The following is a 24,069-nucleotide window of genomic DNA, read 5'->3' on the forward strand; positions in this document are numbered from 1 at the left end:
TAAAATCATTATGTTATTCGAATAACGTCGTCCATCCTACAGATCGCTCTGTTTCAATCAAATTCGACATCCCACCGTGTGATGATAAACGATTGTATAAATCTTCCTTATATCTACAAGTGCCTGGCGCTTTGCCTGCGCGTGTTTGACGTGGCAAATCTAATAAGTTTCAATTTATTAATACGAGTAAAAATTTTCTAAATTACAATATTTAAAGAAAAATAAAAAAAAGAGCGTGAGAGAGAACGCGCGAAAGAGGAAACACCGTAAAAATAAAGAAAATAAAATAAAAATACAATGAGAGTGAGAGAGCGAGAGAGCGAGGGTGATATTGTGAAATATCGTATGTATATGAAAAGGAAAAAGAAAAAAAGAAAAAGTAAAAAAATTCGTAATACCGAGGTGACCATTTTCTGGATTTCGTAGTAGTGACATCCAGCCTTCGTGTACAATAAAAGTTTACACCTTGCACAATACAACTATTGAGTATTTCAATTTCTCTATAATGTATATGCAATGTGTTGTGATTCGCATATTGTTATATACATATAACTTAATGATGCGTCTCATTAACCCTCTACAATTGTTTCAATCTTTTTTCTTTTTTTTTTTTAGAGAATTAATTGATTGAAAAATATATTTTTATTCTGAACATATCGTGAGAGATATGTACCGTATAAAATACACAGAGAGCATATAGGATTGTAGAGGATTGAGATGTACTTATAATATGAAATAGCTGTATTAAGAAATGGATTCCAGCACTAATAAATAATTTATAATTAATTCATTTCTCTGAATCTTTTCTCTAGAATTAGTCAAATTGATTTCGTTACCAATGTTTGAAGCTTTAATTTTAATTTTCAGAAAAGAAAAGTAAAATACTCGAGATGCTCGAGGTTCTAAGATACCAAAAAGAAAAAAGAAAAGAAATGCAATAAAGAATCTTTAGCTAAAGTCGGATATTTGTTAGGAATAGAAACGCCTTACGTATAATCAAAAATTTTTCTGACAAAAGAAATTGAAATTGTACGATTGGGGGATGGTCACCTTTTATGGATGTGTTAGAATAATAACGATGGGCTCATTGTGGAAAATTGTGTCGAGTTGCGACTGATAATAATAAAGCGCTTATACTTAGATGAATAGATATTTGTTAAGGGACATGTTGCTAGTTTACCATCGGTTGCACACTGAAAGTATATTCTTAATTATGTACATCTGTAAAAGTTTCACCAAAATTCCGGGAAAAATGTTACTTATTGATTGTAAGAGAAACAAATATATCTACATTTATATCTATGTATATCCCACCCCTACACGAGATGCATACACATAGACACACATAATTGAGAAATTAATTTCTTGATCCTTGCATTTTGAACTTTATCCATTGAATTATCAAATTGTCTTTCACCCTTTTGTTGTTCATCTCTTATCCTTAACACTTTGATGGCCGCATGTTTCGCGAGGTGTATAAAATGCTGTATAAAATAGATTGACAAGAAATTATTTAAATAAATAAAATAAAGAATTCGTCAGTTCGTAAAATTTTATATTCAAAGTGTTAAGGAGTTAGCCAGCTGTTTTTCCAAGCTGGTTAGAGATGGTTTGCTCCCTTAAAGTAAAAAATTATAAATTTACAATTCAATTTGTAAAATATCCAATACATTTTAAAAATGAGTGTTGTCAAATTTACTATCAGTCTTTAATCAATTTCTCGTGTAATACACATGTACTAATATGGATCACGAAATACATTAATTTAATAAAATAAAGAAGGAACTCTTAGGGCGATCACCTTAATCGCTCTCCCTCTTGATCCGTCACTAAATTATGAAAATGTGTCTTTGTAATATTATAATAGGTCATTTGGTGTTTACATCCGAAGAAACATGATACTAAATTCCAGCACAGTGTGGCGTATGTTTCTCGTTTCAAAATAGAATTCCTTCCGGTATATTAAGTAACGAGAATGAAAGCGTTACGTGTGCTTCCCTTTCGTTCAAAAATTAATATGGATATGATACAGAGTATTGCCTAATACATGAACACACGATGTGATGTATTAGAAATTAGATTTTTAAACATTTTAATGGATTTTGTTCCTTGGTACCTAAAAGGAACATAATGATTTTCGTTGTGGATAGAACGTGTGGTCCTATCTATGGGAATTGAGCACCTGATGTTTGAATTAATGTCGGGTTTCAAGTCCCAAATATATTATTGAAAAATTACTAATTAAAATTTTCTCTTTCCATTTCTTCCAGATTAAACTTCGTTTAATTATCAATCCCCTCTGATCCCAACAAAACAGCTCCGAAATGAGATTTTGAACAACGTCGATATTTCAGATCGCGAGACTTTTTTAATTTTAATTCCAACTACCAAAAGCGCTGTAATAGAATACTAGTCGTAGTTGGTATAGCAGAATATGACACGAAAATGGTAAAAGGGTTGTAACTACCCTTGGAATGTAAAACAAAAGAAATATTGAATGATAGGAGTTGAATCATAATTATGGACAGATACGTAATTACTGGAAAAATTGGAGAAGGAGCACAGGGTGTAGTTTTGAAAGCATACGATACAGAAACAGAAAATAATGTAGCATTAAAGAAGTTATTTTTAAAAAATATTGAAAATGGTATATCAACCTCTATTATCAGAGAAATAAAAATTTTGCAGCAATTAAAACATGTTAATGTATGTTTGCACAACTAATTACACGTTATAACTATTAACATAAATATGTATGTAACAAAAAAATTACAGATTGTATACAAATAATTGTTATTTTATACAGGTTATAGAATTATTGAATGCTTTTCCTACTGGATTAGAGTTTGTAATGGTTTTTGAGTACATGCCAACAGGTTTATGGGAGATAATAAGAGATAATGAAATATCATTGACTTCAACTCAAGTAAAAACTTATACAAAAATGATTTTGGAGGGTATTGCCTATATACATAGCAAAGATATAATACATAGGGTATATTAATGTTAATTCAATAGCAATAAAAAGCAATTAGAAAACATACCATAATAGTGAAACATTTTCAGGATTTGAAGCCAGCTAATTTATTAATAAATGAAGAAGGTATTCTGAAAATTGCTGATTTTGGTTTAGGAAGACTAGCATGGAAAAATGAATCAAAACCTTATTCTCATCAAATTGCTACTAGATGGTATAGAGCACCTGAATTATTATATGGAGCTAGATATTATACATCTGCAATTGATATGTGGTCTGTTGGTTGCATTTTTGGTGAATTGCTTAACAAGTCACCATTATTTCCAGTAAGATGGAATTTATATTTTTTATATACTACTTGTAACAGAAAATAACAGATACTAAATTTGTAGGGAGAAACAGATATTGAACAACTGGCAATAGTTTTAAGGCATCTAGGATCACCTACATCAGAAACATGGCCAGAATTAAATTTATTGCCTGACTATAATAAAATTACATTTCCATATCATAAAGGGGTAACATGGGAAGATATCATAGAAGATGCTGAACCGGAAGCTATTGATCTTATTAGTAAAATTCTTATTTATAATTCATCAAAACGCTTAACTGCTAGTGAAGTAAGTGAAATAATTTATCTCCTAAGGCATTAAGAGCTTCCATAAAGCGATACTGAAAACATTATTTATTTTAGGCATTGAATCACGTGTATTTTCATGTTAAACCTTATGTTTCTCTAGAAAATATCATAAAACCGTCAGCTAATCACCGCAATCAAATAAAACAAAAAGAGGTCAATGTAAATGTACAAGCTACTACGCTTTTTAAAAAGTTACTAACCATTATATAAATTATGTTTCATTTAAAACAAATTACACACATGTATAAATAAATATTATAAGGAAATATTTTTTTACAATTATAAAAGTAGAACACCGTTAAACAAAGGAATACTTTTTATTAAAATTTGCTCAGTCGATATAATTATTTACTTATTTTGATAAAATGCAAGGAATCTTTTAAAAACTGCATTGTTATAACCTCGTAAACAAGGTCGTGCATCTTCATAATCAGCTAATTCGTACAGTTTTATGAATGGCTCTGACCACCAGAAATTTCTGATATTTTCATTATCCAAATCTAAAGTATTAAGTTGGTACACGGAAAAATGAAACTTTTGCCCATCTGACTGAACACACTGTACAACAACAGGTTCTGGCAATTCTTTTACTTCTGTTCCAAACTTTTGGCGAGCAAAACCAGCCGCTGCAGTGAATGATTTTATCAACGAGCGTGCATAAATTTGGTCTTCAGTAACTGGTAATTCGGTTAAATTTTTAACTTCTTCTGGATCGTAGTTTATAAATATAGTATGTATATTGCTGACTATTGGTGATTTTATATTGATTGCTGTAAAATATAGTAAGTTAAATGTAAAAAATAAGATGTTAAAACACATAGTATTAAACTTGAACTTACGGAATATCTCGTATTTACAAATGTCTGATTTTCGTAAACCAATACAATGATGTAATGGATAAATATCAGGCATATGAAGTTCAGGATGAGTATTTACATCTGCCACTGGTGATAAAGGTATTGTAGATGTCATCATCAAATCCATTTTTAAAGAGAATTGAATCAAATCACGTTCCCTATCTAAAATATAAATGAAGTTTACATTTGTTAAACTATTTCAGATTCTAGAAGTAGATAAAGATGGTATACCTATGCCCACACAACAGAGTCCATTATGTACTATAGAACGGTATTGTGCAATATTTAGTCCATTTAATGATTCACAAAGCTGTAAAAATTTCTTGGACAAATTATGCCTACAATATATTTTTTATTTAAAATAAAGGTATAAATTTAAAGACAGTAAATGTACATGATAAATGATTTATACTTACATTTTTCTTGTGCTAGATATACCATATCTTCTAGGAAACACCCAAGCAGGTCTTTCAGGATCCTTTATTATTGGTAATTTTACTTGTTGAGGATCATATATAGTGGATGTACAAACAATTCTAAAACAGAATAAATTAACAACTATATGTTTAAAATACAGAATGTTTAGTAGAAAAGTAATATATGCTATGATTGCATGATATTATTAATATACCTCTTCACAGTATTATTTACATCAGCTGGAATGTCTGTAATTAATTCCTTCACTTTCTGTGGTAATTGATCATCAATTTGTAATGTATTTGTCAGCAAACATGCTTGTGATATACCTTCTTGTAAAACATTATGATCTTCGAATACTACACATTTTTTATCCTCCCAGTTTTTAACTGTGTTTGAAATTGTATCTCTAGTATAATTAAAAAGGTGGTAAGTTTATATGATACACATAAGCATTTATATTATAATAAAAAATAGCTACTGAATAACACCAAAATTACATTTCAATTACATAGGGAGTATGCTTTGGTGGTGGTGTTACTACTTTTAAAGCATCTTCTACTGTAATGCCCATAGAAGCTAATACTTTGTGAACAGGATTGTAAACTATAGGTCTTTCTCGTTGATGTTGCCATAGATATCTTATTGCTTTTCCTATATGTATTTTATATAATACTTGTGTAAACTTCATTATAATTTATCTGCAAAAATGTATGTAATATTCAATAATACTGTATAGGTGTTCAAAACATTTTATAACCTCTTAATATGTTATTGCTAATATATTAATGCTAACAAAAAATATAAAATTACATAACTTACATCAATTATACTTTCAATAACTAATGATTTTATGAACAGTATGCATTTAGAAATTATTAAATGTTGTTATAATGTTTTGTTCACTGTAGTATTAAAAATGTTATTAAACTTAGAAACAAAATTCCTAGATGTTCCATTTTCAATTTCGAATATCCATAGTTATTTGCAGTTGTGAGTATCTGCAGGAAAACAGAATGTGAAGGATAAAGTATTTATTACAATGATAAATGATTACATGGGAAACATTATATTTTATCATTAAGAAATCATATACGTTTTTTATACGAAATTATGATATTAGTAAAGTTAGAATAGGAATTTAAAACACTTTAATATCCGTATATAAATGCGCGCGCATTCCCAATAGCACTGTATCTCGTGTGGCTCTAGTGATTTGCATATTACAAAAGATTCCTACCTTTGACGTACCAAAAGATGGTGACCTACTGATAAAGAAATTTAATGATAATAAAAATTGTGAGTGTTTAAAAGACTTTTTTTCAAAATATTAAGAACATAAAGAACAAGCAATGCACTGGAGTTGGATATACTCGAAACAGTGTACAAATACATTCCCACGTATTATAACTAATTTGATCAACCCCCAAGCATTTCACTGTGAGTTCATTTATCACAACTTATTATAAGTAGTGACTTTTTTAATATGATGTATCTGATCTATTGTATTATAAAATTTATATTGTAATGCGTTACGTTGCACAATACTGTACATATTTATTGTAAATTATATGCTACTACTTTTTTCATACAATGTGTTTTATATTTATCATGCAAGCAGTTCAAAGATAATCTTACACTTTGAAAATTTGTACGGGGATATGCTAATATTCACTTATCTAATGTAATTGATATAAGGTTATTACTATAGCATTATAATTGTTTTTCAGTTTCACTTTACATATTATTTATTCCATTTTTATTTGTGTGTTCATGTTGAAAATGTCAATACTCCATAATTTTGTTTTTAAATATTTCAGATAAAAATCGTGTATAAATAATAAAAGAATTATGAGTTTTCAAAAATCATATTAGATTATAGTAAATTGAATACCATGTCTCATTTTGAAGAAGCTGTTGAGGTAGCATCATCTGGTTTTCACCAACTAAGTATTACAAGTAAGTCATAACTTATATATTTGTAGAAAGTGTTTTACATAACAGTAATTACATTACATACATTAGTTATATGCATTTAACTTCTATGATAAAGCTTTGTTACTTTAGTTGAAGGTGCTGTATTAAGAAGTTCAACATTTTTAAAACCTAATCCTTACATAGAATTTTCTGTTGATGATAAAAGTCCTAGAAAAACAGAAGTTTCAAAGTCCACATATCATCCAAAATGGAACGAGGAATTCACAGTACTTGTGACTCCATATTCTCAGTTACACTTTCGTTTATTGGATCATAGCACATTTCGGAAAGACACGCTAATAGGAGAGAAAAAAATTAATCTCTCTCAAGTGTTATCTCACTACAATGGAAAATTAGAAAATATGGAAGTAATCTTTGATTTAATGAGTGAAAATAAACATGATTCTCAGCTATGTAAGGTCGGAGAATTGATTACAGTATTTGATGGTTTAAGAATTAATATGTCAAATACACCATCATTAGGTATTAATGAACCACAAGTTCAAACACAATATATGTCTTTTGATGGTAAGATATCTCAGTTAAGCATACAATCTCTTTAGTATAAAAATAATTAAACCTTTCTTAATTAAATATAAGCATAATTTTATTTCAGGAGTTACAAACAATGATACTGTTAGTAACAGTAGCATTCTTAATGGAGGAATCCGTGCTCGTATGAGATTACACGGAGTTAAACACGTCTCATCGTCTAATTATCATGGATTAACGAATTCTAACTATAATAGTGGAAGTGATCAAACTAGTGTTAATAAGGATAATGAACAAATTGAACCTGTAGCGTCGAATTCATTATCAAATGGACATGCAGTATCACCTATGGATAAAGCTGTTAGTTTACCAGGTCGTTACACAGTATCTCTACCGGACGGACGTCAGATATCTCGAATAGATCATACACCAAGCGGTGTAGCCGAAGGAAGGGTCGGTGCATGTGCCGAACAGTTTTCAAAGATTTCTGTCTCAGATGGTCGTAATATTCCACAAATTGAACAAACATCGGTACACCCTGGAGCACATGGAATTTCTAGATCAGATCAAATAGCTGCAACTAACATGGATATCTGTTCACATAATAGAACAGAACAGTCTACTTCTGCCGAACGCAATTCACGAATAGAACAATCCGTAACGCCGCTTTCAGATAATTGTGGAGCTATGAGATCAGATCAATCCACTATTCCGCTAGTAGATGAATGTATACTTTCTAGAATAGATCAACCTAGAAGTACCGTTTTAACAGATAATCAAGGAAATTCTCAAACAGAACAATCAGTGGTATTTACAGTACCAGATGGTTCTAATTTAGAGCAACCTACGTTGTATCTCATGGCAGGTAATCACGAAATCGTATGTTTAGACCAATCTGCACCATTACCCACATCTGAACCACGTAGAATTTCTCATATTGATCAGTCTGCAACTTCTACGTCAGCTACTCATTCCAATCCTCGTATTATGCAACGTGTTGCTTCGTTAACAGGACAAACTAATAACGTAATACCTAGTCAGCCAGCACAGCCTGGCTCTTCAATAATACTTGCCGAAGTTGACCATACAAATCATTCTGAAGAACCTTTACCTCCCGGCTGGGAAATGAGATACGATATTTATGGAAGAAGGTGATATTACTTAAAGAAATTTATGAAACTTAACATTCTTAAAAAGTATATAACATTTTTTCCCTTAATAATGTATTTTCCATTAGATATTATGTAGACCATAATACTCGAAGTACTTCTTGGGAAAGACCTCAACCTTTGCCACCGGGATGGGAAGTTCGTCGCGATCCAAGGGGTAGAATTTACTATGTAGATCATAATACGCGAAGCACAACGTGGCAGAGACCAAACACGGAAAGATTACAACATTTTCAACACTGGCAAGGTGAAAGACAACACGTGGTACAACAAGGTAACCAACGGTTCCTTTATTCTCAAGTAAGTAATAAATATTATAATGGTTATTTTATTGTATAATATATTTTTATTTACATTTCACTCAATCTAATTTAACATATATAGAGCTATGGAAATCCAGCAGCTTTACCAGGGCCCTCAACGTCTACAGTCGATGATGATGATGTTTTGGGACCATTACCTGCTGGTTGGGAAAGACGCAAACAACCAGAAGGAAGGGTTTATTATGTAAATCATAAAAATCGTACCACCCAGTGGGAAGATCCAAGAACTCAAGGACAAGAAACCGGAATCGACGAACCGCCATTACCGGATGGTTGGGAAATTCGATTAACCGAGGATGGAGTTCGATACTTTGTGGATCACAATACAAGAACAACTACGTTTCAGGATCCAAGGCCTGGTGCACCTAAAGGGTTTGTATAGTATTTTTATTTGCCTTTAAATATTTTCTTCTCTTTTATTATATTATTACCATTTAGCCCAAAGGGTATTTATCGTGTACCAAGAGCATACGAGAGGTCATTCCGATGGAAGTTATCGCAATTTCGTTTTTTATGCCAAACGAATGCAGTGCCAAATCATATGAAAATTAGCGTTAATCGACAAACGTTATTTGAAGATTCTTATCATCAGATAATGAATGCCGAAGCTTTTGCGTTAAGACGCAGATTATACATAATATTTAAAGGTGAGGAGGGATTGGATTATGGAGGTGTGTCCAGGTAAGAAAATAATGTTTTATTTTACTAAGATACAGAAATGGTGAAGTAAATAAATTTTCATTTCAGAGAGTGGTTTTTCTTATTGAGCCATGAAGTATTAAATCCGATGTACTGCCTGTTTGAATACGCTAATAAAAGTAATTACAGTTTACAAATCAATCCGGCATCTTATGTCAATCCTGATCACTTACAGTATTTTAAATTTATTGGGAGGTTTATAGCAATGGTATAGCGATTTTTACTTCCGATTATTATTATTCCCAACATTGCGCTAATACAGTAATGTTTACAGGCCCTGTATCATGGACGATTTATTTACAGTGGATTTACTATGCCGTTTTATAAACGTATGTTAAACAAAAAATTAATTATGAAAGATATAGAGTCTATTGATCCCGAATTCTACAAATCTCTTGTATGGATAAAAGAGAATAATATTGATGAATGTGGCCTTGAATTGTATTATAGTGTTGATTTTGAAATTCTTGGTCAAGTAATACATCATGAATTAAAAGAAGGCGGTGATAAAATCAGGGTTGTCGAAGATAATAAAGAAGAATATATTAGGTACCATTATTATTAATATTCATGAATATTTTATAATTCAGAAGTAAGTTATTAACTATTTTGTACTACCCAAGGTTGATGACTGAATGGAGAATGACAAGAGGTATAGAGGACCAAACTAAAGCATTTTTGGAAGGCTTTAATTCAGTTGTACCATTAGAATGGTTAAAATATTTTGATGAACGTGAATTAGAATTGATGCTTTGCGGTATGCAGGAAATAGATGTAGAAGACTGGCAACGTAATACAATTTATAGGCATTACACACGAAATAGCAAACAAATCTTATGGTTTTGGCAGGTTCGTTACTATATGTTTATTACTTTTATAAAAATTATTCAATTGAATATCTATAGTTATTTATTGTATTTGTATGTTTCACCTAGTTTGTAACAAGAACAGATAGTGAAAAACGAGCTCGACTTTTACAATTTGTAACAGGTACCTGCCGAGTACCTGTTGGAGGATTTGCAGAATTAATGGGTAAATATTATGTACTAATCATTAAACATGAAATAATTACATTTTATAATCCGAATAATATTTATTAACTTTTAGGGAGTAATGGTCCCCAACGATTTTGTATAGAAAAAGTAGGAAAAGATACGTGGTTACCTAGATCACATACATGCTTCAATAGATTAGATTTGCCACCATATAAAAGCTATGACCAGTTAGTAGAAAAGTTAAATTACGCAATTGAGGAAACAGAGGGTTTTGGTCAAGAATAATTATAAATATACTTTATTAAATGTAATATGCAACTGTGTATAGGGTGGTCGAAACAAACTGGATATAGTAATACAAGGTTATATTTTTATTTATTTTATTCATATTAACAATGCATAACTTTTAAACGAGAAAACTATTAAACAATTTCGTATAATATTCTTATAATGATTTTAGGCGGAAATGTTCTATCTTACTTTTTACTTTTATTTTATGAGTTGTAATTAAAGCCAAAAATATAACATTCGTAGAAAATATCAATGGTGCATCAACCAATTTGTACATATTTACATAATAAAATATAAACACGTTATAGAAATACTAAAATAAAAATAAAGATGCCAAAATAATTACAATTCATTCTTTTTGTTGTATACTAGTAAAATGTTCAAATATTCGTATTTGAAAAAGTAACAACTATCGCTAAATAATTATGTTGTTACATAAAACCTTTTTCTTAAACGTGTATTAAGAATCTTTCTGTCTTGAAGTTATGAATTATTTCAACAGTTATTATGTTAATAAATTGTAAATTACAATTTTTTAATTATTTACATTTATTGATGCTTTCTACAATATGTTAATGATATTAAACAAATATTGAAAGATTTGAAGATTTGTAAATATTGAGCTATGAATATGTTGTATTTTATATGAATAAAAATTCACAATTTCATGTTTTATCCTAAATAGTTGAAATAAAATTAAATGATGTTATTCTAAATCTAATAATATTTTATTAACAAAAAGAAGTCCTCTTCGGCGTCCGAAGACAGACTAACACGAAACGAATGACCAGATAACCTAAATATAAATTATCGAACTGAGATGAGTTTCAGTTAATTTAATAAGCGTTAATTATAATTTAATTGTAAAAACTGATCGCTCATAAAAAGTCATCCCAAATTCGACTATGGCGCCTATTTAAAAACCAGTTACCGACTGATTTTGCGAAGGAAGCTACTGGCGCCATTTAATAAAAATCAGCGGAAACTATTTACCAATTTATCGATTTATTTTTCGACAGTCAGTAAAACATTACCGACAGCTATTGTATATATATGTATATATAATATATATGTATGTGTGTATATCAATACGCAGTCATGTAAGCAGTATCACAAAGATAGGATTTTTCCACACATACCTAATACGTAAATAGTAAAGTAGTTACTTAAAAGTTAGTAAATAGAAAGTGGTTCACATAAATCTTTCATCTGAATTACGGATATTCCTTTTCGTTGATTACAACTCGATACGGTGCGGTTCACGCGTTGCAGCGCTACTGGTTTGCTCTTCATTCTTCATACTGTTACTGTTGCGCAACGAGAAGCGCGCAGCGTCTCAGTGTGTGCAGAAAGGCACAAGTGCATTCGTAACACGATGTATCGCTGAAAAAAGTTCAAATATCTCGCGAGTTACATTATTTTCATGAAAATTATAAGAAAACAATTTTGTAATCGTAATACAATAGTGGAATAACTTTAAAACAACGAAACAACGACGGATAACCGACGATTTTTGAGAAACGTTACTTAGCTGACTCAAACAAAATGGCGACCCTCCTTTTCTTGGCGGTACTGTTTACTTGACCATGAACGTTATGTTTCTCATAAAGTGTGGCATCAAAGGTGTTGTGTATTTAATTTTTTACTGTCGGTTAATATAAATTTAGTATCAGAATTTTTAATGATCCGCGCATTGTTTGTAATCTCGAAAACATTGCAATCCTGTATTCATAAAATAGGTAATAACGCGACAAGCGTGCACGGCACGGCACGACACGACACTGTATAACACGTATTTTATCTTTTATCGTCGTATTTTTCTCTCTAGTGTCTCGTAATATTTTGAATGGATCTCACGAAACTCGGTGTGTTCGATATGTATCGATACAATTCCCGGCGTCTACCATACAAGAACGAAGCATGATTTTTATATAGCGAGGAACGTGCTTAATTAAACAGAACTTTTATCTATTTGTTCCGATACTCTCGATGCCCATTCGAACGTCGCTGTTCCCTTTTAAGGGTACTCATAACCTTTCTTTCATCGGTACACGTTCTTCTCGGAAGACGGGCACGTTACGGTCCTTACCTTTGACGCGACGACGGCCCGATTGAAAACAAACACCACGACCTTTTCCCCTAGGTTAAAGAAAAATGTCTAGCTCGTATGTTATCGAACCACGTGAGTGTGGATCAGAAAAAAAGGACGATACATTGATTATCATTGTCAATGATGATGGTACAATATCTGTGGATCAAGAAACTTTACAAAGTTTAATCAGTGAGTTTTATTTGTTATTCAATTGATTAGCGTATCGTGTGTATAGTACAGTTAATCGTTTTCTCATTGATTTCTAGTGAATCAATCCAATGCAAATGTTAGCGTTGTTAGGGTAGGGCAGGCTGAGTCAGACGCAGAAACTGGAGATATCACATTGACTGTAGATCCTCCGCCATTTACACCTGCAATCAATTCTGGAACTACAACGACCGACGCGAGCAGTTTGGTCGATCCTTTCATGGAAATGGATCCAGAACAGTTAGAGAGATTAGAGACAGCCTTACAAAGCGAAGAAGCGAAACAGATTCTTGGAGAGAATGTTACCGCAATGCTTGGTACAATTATCTTTACTTTATCTAAACATAGTATAATCGCTATGCCATTTCAATTTATTTAGATAATTGTTTATCTGGTTACTATATTTCACAGATATGTTAACAGTAGAAGAACAACAGAATTCTATAAGGTATAGCATTAAATTGGATCACTGTTATACGAGTAGATTATCACCTTCTGATCCAAAACCAAAGGATCCGCTGCCTGTTATCGATTCACCTACCTCTGACGATGGTTCTCAACAATATGTACGTCAACTTTCGCCCGTTCCTGGAACCTCTAAAACATCCTCGCCAGTCGGCGAAGTTGAAAATACAGTTGCGTTAAAACCGAAGACTACTGTAAAAACTGTAAGTGCACTACTGTGTCGTTTAAACGCTCGATTAAGTCAATATACATCCAACATATATTTGATTCATATTTCATCAGGGTAAACCTGTGGGTCGTCCCCGGAAGAATACCACGTCGGTTTCCTTACCTGCTTCAAATAGTATAAGAACCTCCGTTGGTATAACGAGTACACCTAAATCAGTCAGGCATCCGATGTCGAGAAATTTAGCAAACGTAGTTCATCCGAATAGTGGAAAACGTAACTATATTTTTCCTTATCAATTATATCAGACTGATATGCAGAGTATCGGTATAATTACTATTTTCTCTTTTCGTTTAATTAGAACAAGATAAGTCTAACGATGAGAACGAAGAAGAATCTTCATCCTCCGAGTCATCCGAATCGGAACCGTCTGATAACGACTCAGATTTCGGTCCACGTGGGCCTAGAAGAGGAGGTATACGTGCTAGAGGTGGTAGGAAAGGCCTTACTACTAGAGGAGGAAGCATGGCAGCAACTCGTAGAAGAGGTCCAAACAAACACATGGACATGGAGCAAGTTCGTCGGTTAGATATGGAAATGGCTGCTGCCGTTAATGCTATGAAAAGTCCCGAGAAAGATGACAAGTCAGGTAAAATAATAGAAGGGTATAAATACTGTCTGTTCTTCAACTTTTGTTGTTACGATCAGCGTATTTAATACAATACTTTCGTTTCATTAGGAGGGTTTGGTCTTGTTAAAGGTAAAAGACAACTTAAATCGGCTATCGGACGCAAGAAAGAAGATTTACAACGCGTCGACTCGTCTTCGGCTGCGAACGAGGAAATCTCGGTGAACTTCGATAAACCGTTGCAAACAACGAATCAGGTTAAAGCAAATTTGATAAACGCCAACATGATCAAAGGTGACATGATTCTAACGAAACCTGGCCAGGGAAGAAGCAATCAGAAAGTAACTTTCGTGCAGAAACAAGTGCTCATGAAGTCTAATGATCTGAAAAATCTTGAGGGGAAGAAGCAAATGATGCTTCCAAAGGGGAAATTTTTGAGCCAAGCTGGAACCAAATTCTATGCGACCAAAGATGGAAAGTTAGTTCAAATTCCTGTAGCTACTAAAAGTATAACGTCGAACGTACCAGTCGCACAAATAAAAGGAACGATACCACAAGTGTCTCCGGCACCACAGCCTAACGCCATACAGAGCGAAACACCACAAATACAACCACAGCAGCAGCAGCAACAGTTGGTAAAAGTGACTTCGCCCAGTGCCGTACCAAAACTAAAATCTTACGAGGTAAAAAAAGAGAAAAGGAAATCAGACAGCTTGGAAGCTGTTATCAAAACGGAAGTCGAGTCTGTAAAATCAGTGGAAAACAAAGTATTCGATGGTTGGTTAATACAAACATAGTAGTGTATTTTATATCGATAATTGAACGTTTCTCACTAAGTCAATTTTTCAGGCGCGAAGAAACATCCGAAGAAAGAAAATCGCAAATCGCCAGGATATACGGCAGACGCATTAGGCCCGGCGCTATTCTCCACTCCGGATATTATTCGACGCGTCGGTTCGAACGGCGATTCGAAAATTCAGGAAAACGTTGTGACGTCTTTGATTTCTACCACACCGCCTGCAGTTGTTGCTTCTTCCGGAAGTGGAGGTTCTATCCCACAATTTACGCAATCTCCATCAACGACGTTGTCTTCGCCGGTATCGTCGAGTCAGTTAGGTGCGTACAAGAATACATATTTTTATGATTATTATGAATTCAAGATTATTATTTGATGTGTTATGGAAATAGGTACTACTTCGACGCCTTCCGAACATGTTAGCACGCATTCGGAAACTCCTGTAACGGTGGAAAAGCGAGAAAACGGCGATTCCTTGGTGCAATACAATGAAATCGAATCTAAGCCGGCTATAAAGCCTAACGTAACAGAAGAGTTACCACCAGCTTTGGATTCGAGTAAGTAATTGCAAAGTAAACTGCTTTTCAACTTCCCTGTGATTGTTGTATTTATATTAATGTATATTAAAAAATATAGGCAGTATAGAAGGCGAGGAACATTTATTAGCTACCTTAGAAATGGAGGCCAGTAAGCACGAAGAAGAATTACTCGCGGAAGCGTTGTTATTACAAGAGGAACTTGGAGTTGACTTAGCTGAGAATGTATGCAATTTGCCTCTATAATATTCTACAAAATTATATCTGCTCATTGTTAATTTATTTATTTCTCATAATACTGTAGACTACGCTCGTCGAACAAGGAGGAGGCGTGGCAGCGAGCGAAGCATTGACTTCGAATAATATGCTTATCTCTCCTCTGATCTCATCCGAGGAAAACGAGGCTAAATCATCGGACAGTAGTGCAATTGTAACGAGTGTGCCGAATGCCACAACGATCGTCGCTGCAACGGGAACAGTTTCAACCGTGGCTAGGGAAACGAAAAGGAAAACCACTTTGAAAGACGAGAAGGAGCCTATTCAGATCGTTCGCGGTGGACGCGTAATTACTTTACCCCCTATCGAGGCACCGGCAACTCGAAGTAAACGATTGCAAACGAAACCTGAACCCGTTCAGAAAACCTACGAGGTTGTTAAACGAGCGGACAAGTTTAGGTAAATGATAAAATCAAATCGGATAAGCATTATTCGTTGTATCAAGTATGTTTAACGTTTGTTCGTAACTTTGCAGTCTGATAACTGTACAATCCAGGCCGCAAACTGTAAAAAATGAAATTCATTCGAACGTAGACCAAGGTGGAAGAAACGAGGATGAAGTTGGAGCAGAGGAGGAGGAGGAGGAGGAACGAGCGGAAGAGGAGGAAGAAGACGAGGCTCCAAACGAGGAGGAGGAGGAGGATGTAGAGGGCGTAGACGAGGAACAAAAACGAAAGCAAATTGGCGAGGACGATGATGAGGAGGAGGAGGAAGAAGAAGAGGAAGACAATTCAGATTCGGAAGACGATCCCGATAGGCTGTGGTGTATATGCAAGCGGCCACATAACAATCGTTTCATGATTTGTTGCGACGTATGCGAGGATTGGTTCCACGGGAAATGCGTGCACGTCAGCAAAGCCATGGGTAAGACTTACAACAGTACGTATGTTGTGTAACTAAGCTGCGATGGTATGATAATTTGGTTTGGGTTTTTTGTGTTTTTCTAACGAAGGACAACAAATGGAGGAAAAGGGGATTGAATGGGTTTGCCCGAATTGCGCGAAAAAGAAAAGCGAGGAGGTGAAGAATAAAACGAATGTACCAAGTATCCCTGGAAAGCAGCGGATTCAATCGGATCCTGCGATCGATGATTCGGTTCCTTCGAAAAGTCTCGCCTCTCTTGGTCAAACGTCGTCCGTTAGCGGAGAAACGTCTTTGATAGCATCCGGTGTCGACTACAATAGCGTTAAATATTCCAGCGGTATGCAGTGCGTCGTTTGTAAGAAAGAAGCAAGAAATTCTAGCATTTATTGTTCCGACGCGTGCATACTCGCGCACGCCCAAGAAACTTTGACCAAAGATAAGCCAGTAGCGGGACCAGCGGCAAGTCCGAAAGGCGCTAGATCCTCGCCGTTCGATTCAGCTTCGAAATTGAAAGCCGACGCTAGAGTGATTGTTTTTGAGAGGAAAACGGGTAGAGTGTTAGCCGGTGAGTCAGCGTTCCTTATTAATAATAATTTTGTACCAGAGGGGAGGAAGATGCACGCAAATGCTGATATTGTTTTTCAGGAGCCGATGCTCCAACGAGATCAAATTTACGTACGTGGTTAAAAGAGAACCCTACGTTCGAGGTGGTCGGAGCAAATAATCTAAGCTCATTGCAAATAGGAAAAGCGATTACGACTATTCAACCACAGACACCTGGTAGACCGGTAAGTATAATACATGAATTTCTTGGCTCGATTATTCGTATAATTATTGTTTCATACGATTGTTTAATTCTATGTTACAAACTGTAAAAGATAAAAACGTGCTTTAAGGGCAAACCAACCATGATAGCAGCTGGAAGGGGACAAAATTTACCAAGGATGACGTACACTAAAGTGCCTGGTTCGAAACAAATGATATTAACAGCAGGGAACAAAAAATTCACAGTCATTTCTGGGGGCCATCAACAGCAACAAGAACAACAGCAGCAGCAGCAACAGTTAACACAGCCATCAAACACAAAGTCAGTACAATTGAAGCAAACTTTACTGACTCAGCCGAACAAAGGTCCTCTGTTGTTTAAAACTACGACGCCGAAGATGCTCACTCCTACGCACGCCAAACAGCCGAGTATACCATCTCCGAAGCAAACGCCAATCGTTAAGAAACCGGAAGTGAAGCAGCCGAATTTGCAATTGAAACAACCGGTTAAACCAAGCCCGCCTAGAAAGCCTGAACCCGAACCGATCAGATTGAACATACGAAAAACATTGACGGAATTATTATCTAGCCGCATAAAGGAGACGGAAGATCTGAAACTAACCGACGAGGAGATCGCTGAGTTGGCATACAACATCGAGCTGGAGCTGTATAAATACTTTAAAGACACCGGAGCAAAATATAAGGCCAAGTACAGGAGTCTCGTGTTCAATATAAAGGACACGAAGAACTTGACGTTGTTCAGAAAAATAGCTGATAGATCCTTAACTCCGGACGCGGTGGTAAGATTAAGCCCCGACGAAATGGCCAGCCAGGAATTAGCCGAATGGCGGGAAAAGGAAACGAAACATCAGCTGGAGATGATCAAGAAGAACGAATTAGATTTAATGGCTCAGGCTAAATCCATCGTGGTCAAAACGCACAAAGGTGAACAGATAATAGAAAACGACGGAGGTATCGATCGGGTTGATCCAAAAACTCCTGTGCAAGATATAGTGACAGCGTTGAACAGCGCCGACAGTATAAGCTCTACGGTGGATGACATTGAAAAAGAAATGGATAAATTAACCGAGGAGGAAAGATCGAGGCTGAAGGAGGATGGCAAGAAGATGAAAGGTTTCGATGATAAAAGGAGGAAAGATAAAGACAAGGAGAAGGAGAAAGATAGAGGTAGGGAAAAGGAGAGGGATAGAGAGAAAGAAAGGGGGAGAGATAAAGATGGTCGTTCGAAAGGCAGACGCGGGAGGAGTACCAGCAGGAGTAGACGCAAACACAGCAGAGAGGATAGAGAACGAAGTAAAACCAGAGAAAAGAGTCGGGAAAGAAAGTCGAGAGACAAAGATGGTAAACGCGAAAGGGATCGCGACAAGGAACGGGATCGAGACAGAGGTCGAGAACGATCCAGAACGAGGGATAGGGAAAAATCTAAGACCCGCGATAAAACCGGCAAGGATAGAGGTAAACAGAAGGACAAAGAAAGGGAGAAGGAAAGAGAACGCCATAGAAACAGCGATGGCAATGCGAGGAACCGTGTTGGGTATGAATCAAAGGACCTTGATAAAAGGGAGGAAGAAAGGAAGAGAGATACGGAGAGGAAGGATGATTTATCAGGTTCAACGACATCTTTGGCGGAGAAACCTATCGAGGATCGCCTTTGGCGTCACATAGAAGACGAGACAACGACCAACACCATCGATGGAAACGATTCCGACGTCTCGGACAGAGAACCAACTTCTACGGTCACCATTAAAACCCCGGACATCAACGAGGAGGTCGAGAGAGAAAGGGAACCAGAACCGAGTCCCGTCGAAAGAGAGACTCCTTCCAAAGGTGGTTGGCAAACCGTTTGGAGGGGTTTCGTGAACATGGTGGATGTCGCCAAGTTCTTCATCACCGCTCAGGAAGTGAGCGGGCACGCTAAGGATCTGATGGACGATCTCCCGGACACCGTGGACGTCGTCGGTAGAATAAGTCACGAAACCGTATGGGATTACATCTCGAAGATGAAGAAGACTGGTTCGAAGGAGATTTTGGTAATCCGGCTTACAGCAGCCAACGACGAGGAGAAAATTCCGTACATAACTCTGTACAGTTATCTGAACAGCAGAAGTCGACTCGGGGTAGTTGGGAACGTATCGAAGAATATCAAAGACTTTTATATAATGCCATTTTCCAGTCAGAGCACGATACCGCCGGTTCTCTTGCCGTTGAACGGTCCCGGTTTCGAGGAACACAGGCCGCATCTCCTTTTAGGTATAATTGTTCGTAACAAGAGGAAACGTCTGGCGGGTATCGCGCCGTCGGCGGTGCCGATGAAGTTGTCGAAGAAGGATACCGATCGGAGTTACACGCCACCGTTGATCAGTGTCTCGAAGGATAAGACCGGTATCTGTAACGCGGCCAACGCCGTTACGTGTGCGACCACGTCGACGAGCGTGGCCTCAACTTGCGCGGCGACGATGATAGCCGGGGCAGTTACGGCTACGACCACGGCGACGATTACGTATCAGAAAACGTGCGGTGCGAGCGAATCTGCGAAAGAGAAACATCTTGTAACGCAAACTACTCTTGATAATTTGAACAAAGCGCATATAGGAATGTCCAGAAGCACGTTACTAGACACCGCGGCCATATGTAAAATCGTTCCCGAATTGTCGTCGAAGATCGACCTAACCTCTTCGCCTGGTAAAGCCCCCCTCGACGACGACGGTGACGAACCGTACAGCCCTGGTCAAATGGACGAACAAGAGATTGATCTTGATCTACGAACATCGGTGGCGACAACAATATCGATGTCCGCCTCAATGGGTATCGATACGACAACGGTAATCGATAACAGTATTATTTCGTCAAGTAAAAGTTCCAACGATCTCCAGCGAAAGATGGAGGAACTAAATAGACAGATCGAGGAACAGAAGCAACAAATACAAAACATTAGCTCGTCGTTTCTCGGTGAATCAACGTCTACTTTGCCGGTGAGAATTTTCACTAGATTTGTTTTCTATAAGATCGATTGTTATTGTTTTTCCTATTGTCCTGTTGTAAATAAAATTGATTTCTATTTATCGGTGATAAATCCTATTCCTGTTGTCAAGCTGCTCGGATTCTTATTTTTCGCGTCGACTTCTAGAATAAAATCTTTTTATTTTCTCGGTTATAAAAGACAGAAACTGTAGCAAAAAGTAGGAATCTGTCAGTAGCTCCGTTTCCCTCGAGGGTTATTTTCTTTTCCTTTCGACGAGTATCGCTTAAATCGTTCATTTATTACGCTCTTTGAAGCTAAAATTAGCCAATAATCGTAGAGTCGCTTTCTTTCGGTCTTTTCGAATCGTCGTGAAGGAAAGGAAAACCAGACGCGTTTATCAACGAAATTTCCGCATTCGTATTTCATATGATTAATTTATGTTTTCGATTTCAGGGCTTAGGGCTGGACCCACCGGTGACCAGCGACGAAGGCGAGGAAGCGTACAGCCCTTCCGACACAAGGTCGTTCACGCCGCCTCCGCCATCGGGTATTTCGAAATTTACACAGCCGATTCTCGAGAAAGTATCGAACATAACGATACCGCCGAATTTGCAAGAGATTCTGGCGAACGTGAAACGCCAGGAGAGCTCGAAAGTGGATCCATACCTACCGTCTAAGCCCAGTGCCACATTTCTAACCACCGTTAATTCGTCGGTTTATCAGAACTCTGAGAAATATTCATCACCGTCTCCCTCGAAGATCTCCGTCAGTGGATCATCCAGCAAGTCGAGCAACGAGAAGTCTCTGTTCGATGTGACTAATCATCGGGAATCTGTTTCGAAGGAGAAAGAGAGAGAAAAGGAGAAGGAAAGTAAGAGCACTCTAAGCTCGTTGAGCGACTTGGACTTAATTAGAAAAGCGGAGGAAGAATTGGCGGCCGTTGCTGCCGCCTCGGCGGCATCGGCAGCGACCTCCGATAGCAGCGGATCGGACAGTAATTCCCAATCATCTTTACCTACAACCACCGTGTCGCTTCCAACGATCATGGCTGGTTCCTCGCCAACTGTGATGCCGGTGTCCACCGCGAGTATCTCCAGTTTAATTCCAGACACCTCTTCACCTCCGCCTCCTCTTCCATCGTCGCTTCCTCCACTTCCGCCCATTCTTCCTCTTCCCGTACCTCTTCCCGTGCCTCATCCTCTTTCCATATCTCCACGCGATGGGAATTCGTACAAGAGTCCCTTTTCAGAACCATTCAAGCGAAACATAACACCGGAACAACCGAAACCTCCCGGTCTCGAGGACGAAGACTTCCCTCCATTCCCATCCACGCCTCCAAACGTGGATAACAACGGGTCCAAGTCGATGGGATCGCGCTCGAAGTTCGTTCCAAAGAGTGGAATCGTGATGAGCGTTAAACGAAAACTCAGCGACGAGGCAAACATCCCCGCGTCTTCTTCCAGTCCCACTAAATCGTCGAGAGTTAAGTCCCGATGGGGCCAGGGACCATCGGAGTCGGGCGATTAGCTGTTCTTCTTCGACTAGACAAAGGTGTATTCTTCTGCGAAACATTGAAACTGTTACACGTTCCACGTGTACCAGCCGGCGTTATTCTTTGTAAGATTATTCGTCGACATCCGGATAAGCGCAGCGTACAAGCTTTCCAACAATTTTCGGTCGCGATGCGCACGCCCATCGGGGTATATCGAAGAAAAATAGGAGAAAAGACTTGTCGACGCGCGAGATCACTTTGTAAATACCAAAGCGAGGAGAAAGAACGCTCTTTGTTGTTCATCGCGCCTATCGCTACTTCTGTACATAGTTTTATCGAAAATTCTGTAATATATTGTTTAAATTCCTTCGAAAGATCAAGAAATGATGTGATACACGGTTAATCCGCGTTACGTCTACTACCACCAATGTATATAGGATAAGTAGTTACAAGGGTCTACGAACGACCAGTCTCGATCAGGATCGTTTTTATTTGTTCAATGAGCACGTATGTACATTTTCTTGCGCGACAGTGATTTGTACACCGTATATCTTTCTTAATTATTCGTGAATATAAGACAATTACATTTGCAATCGTTCATTGGACAAACAAACGTTTGTACACTAACAGTGTAATCGTTAGATTCTTTGACGCGTTAAATCGTTTAAGGTACAATTATACGACCTGTTAGGACGATGTAACGATCCTTTATTTTTTTTTTTTTATTTAGAATTCGAGATCGGAAAAAACTAACCAAAAATTGGATCTCTTGCTTTTCATTTCTTCAGCAATTCAAGTTTATACAAATACATACTGTCTTGTTGCGTCACACGTTCTTTGCACGTTGCTGCACATTGGATCTAAGATCATTATTATTATTATTATTATTATTAGTACTATCATTATTATTTTTATCATTATTATTGTTATAATTACAACCGCTGCTGCTGCTGCTGCTACCGTTATTATTATCACTACTGCTACTATCTACTAGTACTACATTTACATTATCTTCCTGTTCATCGACTTCCGACTTCCAAACATTACATCTCTTGCTTCAATTTCTTTCTGCCAAAGTTATGGAAAAAAAAAAGAAAACGTATCTTTGACATACTTATGAATGAGGAAAAGTAATCTTGTCGAAAGAATGAAAACCTACTAATTACAATGTTCATTGTATGCAAGGTCAACTTAAGTTCTGTAACATGTTGCTGTAAGTATTCGATTGACACGCAGCTTTATATCGATTGAAACGCACTTGTATCGATGAGATGTATCAAAAAGAGTGAAATGTTTCGATCAAAGGGTAATACTGTGTAATTCCTATTAATCGCACACAAATCCTAATTATTGCGCGCGATTCAGTGCTGCTTTTGTAAATTACCTAACCTCGTGTCCTTAACTGTGTATTCGTTTTATATAAACCAATTAACGTTACACTTAAGTTTTGTATATATTTTTAAACAATATGTTACAATAACAATTCCCTGTATAATGATACAACTATTCTTATTAACGTTATTTTTATTATCAATTTTTACTAGCGTTACTCATTAGCGAATTACCGTCAACATAGTTTTTTTTTTTTTCAAATGTAAGTATGATTAAACATTCTTAGTTTATTAAATAAGTTTACAAGCTATTAATATTTACGTGTATACAAACAGCAAAGTTAAATATTTTTTAGCACTGATGATCAGTAAAGTGATCAAGCATTCGGATATAAATAATCCGCTTTGAGCTGAAGAGCATCAGTATGTCTTCGGACGTCGAAAAGGTAGGAGGGTGTACTCTCATTTTCGATCGCAGCGCCATCTATACACAAATGGCTCAAACTACTCGATGTGTTACCGATCGATTTGCTGAAACACCGGAACACTAGCGTCATAGTGTCACAGGGGTCCTTGATACCCCAAAATAATATTTTGTCGTGCAGAATCACGGGGGTCTCTGACACCCCAA

At 36.4% G+C, this 24,069-nt stretch overlaps 4 protein-coding genes and 1 long non-coding RNA gene across 13 annotated transcripts; 3 read left to right on the forward strand and 2 right to left on the reverse strand.

The window, feature by feature from the left end:
* The first annotated feature begins 2,308 nt into the window (after nucleotides 1-2,308).
* LOC114874509 (cyclin-dependent kinase 20) lies at nucleotides 2,309-3,827 on the forward strand. Its single transcript, XM_029183838.2, has 5 exons — nucleotides 2,309-2,706; nucleotides 2,807-2,995; nucleotides 3,067-3,303; nucleotides 3,370-3,597; nucleotides 3,672-3,827. Exons 1-5 carry the CDS (start codon nucleotides 2,521-2,523, stop codon nucleotides 3,825-3,827), a joined length of 996 nt encoding a protein of 331 aa, XP_029039671.1. The 5' UTR covers nucleotides 2,309-2,520.
* Nucleotides 3,828-3,915: 88 nt separating this feature from the next.
* Nucleotides 3,916-6,221, reverse strand: LOC114874508 (39S ribosomal protein L37, mitochondrial). The gene is made up of 8 exons (XM_029183836.1): nucleotides 6,132-6,221; nucleotides 5,714-5,892; nucleotides 5,392-5,592; nucleotides 5,106-5,300; nucleotides 4,891-5,010; nucleotides 4,706-4,812; nucleotides 4,457-4,636; nucleotides 3,916-4,387 (listed from the first exon to the last, which is right to left on the reverse strand). Exons 3-8 carry the CDS (start codon nucleotides 5,580-5,582, stop codon nucleotides 3,966-3,968), a joined length of 1,215 nt encoding a protein of 404 aa, XP_029039669.1. The 5' UTR covers nucleotides 5,583-5,592; nucleotides 5,714-5,892; nucleotides 6,132-6,221; the 3' UTR covers nucleotides 3,916-3,965.
* Nucleotides 5,921-11,474, forward strand: LOC114874507 (E3 ubiquitin-protein ligase Su(dx)). 4 transcript variants are annotated; one of them, XM_029183835.2, is made up of 13 exons: nucleotides 6,241-6,331; nucleotides 6,712-6,850; nucleotides 6,959-7,396; nucleotides 7,485-8,225; nucleotides 8,373-8,511; nucleotides 8,598-8,829; nucleotides 8,914-9,224; nucleotides 9,291-9,533; nucleotides 9,600-9,759; nucleotides 9,826-10,100; nucleotides 10,175-10,400; nucleotides 10,487-10,583; nucleotides 10,659-11,474. In XM_029183835.2, exons 2-13 carry the CDS (start codon nucleotides 6,787-6,789, stop codon nucleotides 10,829-10,831), a joined length of 3,099 nt encoding a protein of 1,032 aa, XP_029039668.1. In that variant the 5' UTR covers nucleotides 6,241-6,331; nucleotides 6,712-6,786; the 3' UTR covers nucleotides 10,832-11,474. The 4 variants fall into 4 exon arrangements, with proteins under 4 accessions (XP_029039666.1, XP_029039668.1, XP_029039665.1 ...); XM_029183833.2 differs by lacking the exon at nucleotides 6,241-6,331 and adding an exon at nucleotides 5,921-6,190 and having other exon boundaries at nucleotides 7,485-8,511; nucleotides 10,659-11,473; XM_029183832.2 differs by having other exon boundaries at nucleotides 7,485-8,511; nucleotides 10,659-11,473.
* A 520-nt stretch (nucleotides 11,475-11,994) lies between these two features.
* Nucleotides 11,995-22,700, forward strand: LOC114874506. 5 transcript variants are annotated; one of them, XM_029183824.2, is made up of 16 exons: nucleotides 11,995-12,576; nucleotides 12,666-13,118; nucleotides 13,196-13,453; nucleotides 13,548-13,804; nucleotides 13,884-14,043; nucleotides 14,129-14,416; nucleotides 14,507-15,172; nucleotides 15,245-15,511; nucleotides 15,584-15,748; nucleotides 15,828-15,952; nucleotides 16,032-16,402; nucleotides 16,479-16,867; nucleotides 16,956-17,432; nucleotides 17,513-17,655; nucleotides 17,764-20,625; nucleotides 21,069-22,700. In XM_029183824.2, the coding sequence occupies exons 2-16, from the start codon at nucleotides 12,992-12,994 to the stop codon at nucleotides 22,140-22,142; spliced, it is 7,629 nt and encodes a 2,542-aa protein (XP_029039657.2). In that variant the 5' UTR covers nucleotides 11,995-12,576; nucleotides 12,666-12,991; the 3' UTR covers nucleotides 22,143-22,700. The 5 variants fall into 5 exon arrangements, with proteins under 5 accessions (XP_029039657.2, XP_029039659.2, XP_029039661.2 ...); XM_029183826.2 differs by having other exon boundaries at nucleotides 11,995-12,460; XM_029183828.2 differs by having other exon boundaries at nucleotides 11,995-12,460; nucleotides 12,981-13,118.
* Nucleotides 22,578-23,754, reverse strand: LOC123987892. Of its 2 annotated transcripts, none has more exons than XR_006829524.1 (2): nucleotides 23,047-23,754; nucleotides 22,578-22,967 (listed from the first exon to the last, which is right to left on the reverse strand). It is a non-coding gene; the product is annotated as an uncharacterized LOC123987892 (long non-coding RNA). The 2 variants fall into 2 exon arrangements; XR_006829523.1 differs by having other exon boundaries at nucleotides 23,044-23,754.
* Nucleotides 23,755-24,069: the final 315 nt, after the last annotated feature.

This window comes from Osmia bicornis, chromosome 6 (assembly GCF_907164935.1).
Source record: "Osmia bicornis bicornis chromosome 6, iOsmBic2.1, whole genome shotgun sequence".
In the NCBI taxonomy this organism is placed as follows: Eukaryota; Metazoa; Arthropoda; class Insecta; order Hymenoptera; family Megachilidae; genus Osmia; species Osmia bicornis.

What these genes read in the sequence shown, in the direction of transcription:
- LOC114874509 (XM_029183838.2), top strand. Translation starts at nt 2,521, where the DNA reads ATGGACAGATACGTAATTACTGGAAAAATTGGAGAAGGAGCACAGGGT. An exon ending in AGCAATTAAAACATGTTAAT is followed by an intron (nt 2,707 to 2,806) that starts GTATGTTTGCAC and finishes TATTTTATACAG; the next exon opens with GTTATAGAATTATTGAATGC. An exon ending in GCAAAGATATAATACATAGG is followed by an intron (nt 2,996 to 3,066) that starts GTATATTAATGT and finishes AAACATTTTCAG; the next exon opens with GATTTGAAGCCAGCTAATTT.
- LOC114874508 (XM_029183836.1), bottom strand. Translation starts at nt 5,582, where the DNA reads ATGAAGTTTACACAAGTATTATATAAAATACATATAGGAAAAGCAATA. An exon ending in ACTCCCTATGTAATTGAAAT is followed by an intron (nt 5,301 to 5,391) that starts GTAATTTTGGTG and finishes TAATTATACTAG; the next exon opens with AGATACAATTTCAAACACAG. An exon ending in TTGTAAATACGAGATATTCC is followed by an intron (nt 4,388 to 4,456) that starts GTAAGTTCAAGT and finishes TATATTTTACAG; the next exon opens with CAATCAATATAAAATCACCA.
- LOC114874507 (XM_029183833.2), top strand. Translation starts at nt 6,787, where the DNA reads ATGTCTCATTTTGAAGAAGCTGTTGAGGTAGCATCATCTGGTTTTCAC. An exon ending in GATTATGGAGGTGTGTCCAG is followed by an intron (nt 9,534 to 9,599) that starts GTAAGAAAATAA and finishes TTTTCATTTCAG; the next exon opens with AGAGTGGTTTTTCTTATTGA. An exon ending in AATAAAGAAGAATATATTAG is followed by an intron (nt 10,101 to 10,174) that starts GTACCATTATTA and finishes GTACTACCCAAG; the next exon opens with GTTGATGACTGAATGGAGAA.
- LOC114874506 (XM_029183824.2), top strand. Translation starts at nt 12,992, where the DNA reads ATGTCTAGCTCGTATGTTATCGAACCACGTGAGTGTGGATCAGAAAAA. An exon ending in ACCACCAGCTTTGGATTCGA is followed by an intron (nt 15,749 to 15,827) that starts GTAAGTAATTGC and finishes TAAAAAATATAG; the next exon opens with GCAGTATAGAAGGCGAGGAA. An exon ending in CACAGACACCTGGTAGACCG is followed by an intron (nt 17,656 to 17,763) that starts GTAAGTATAATA and finishes ACGTGCTTTAAG; the next exon opens with GGCAAACCAACCATGATAGC.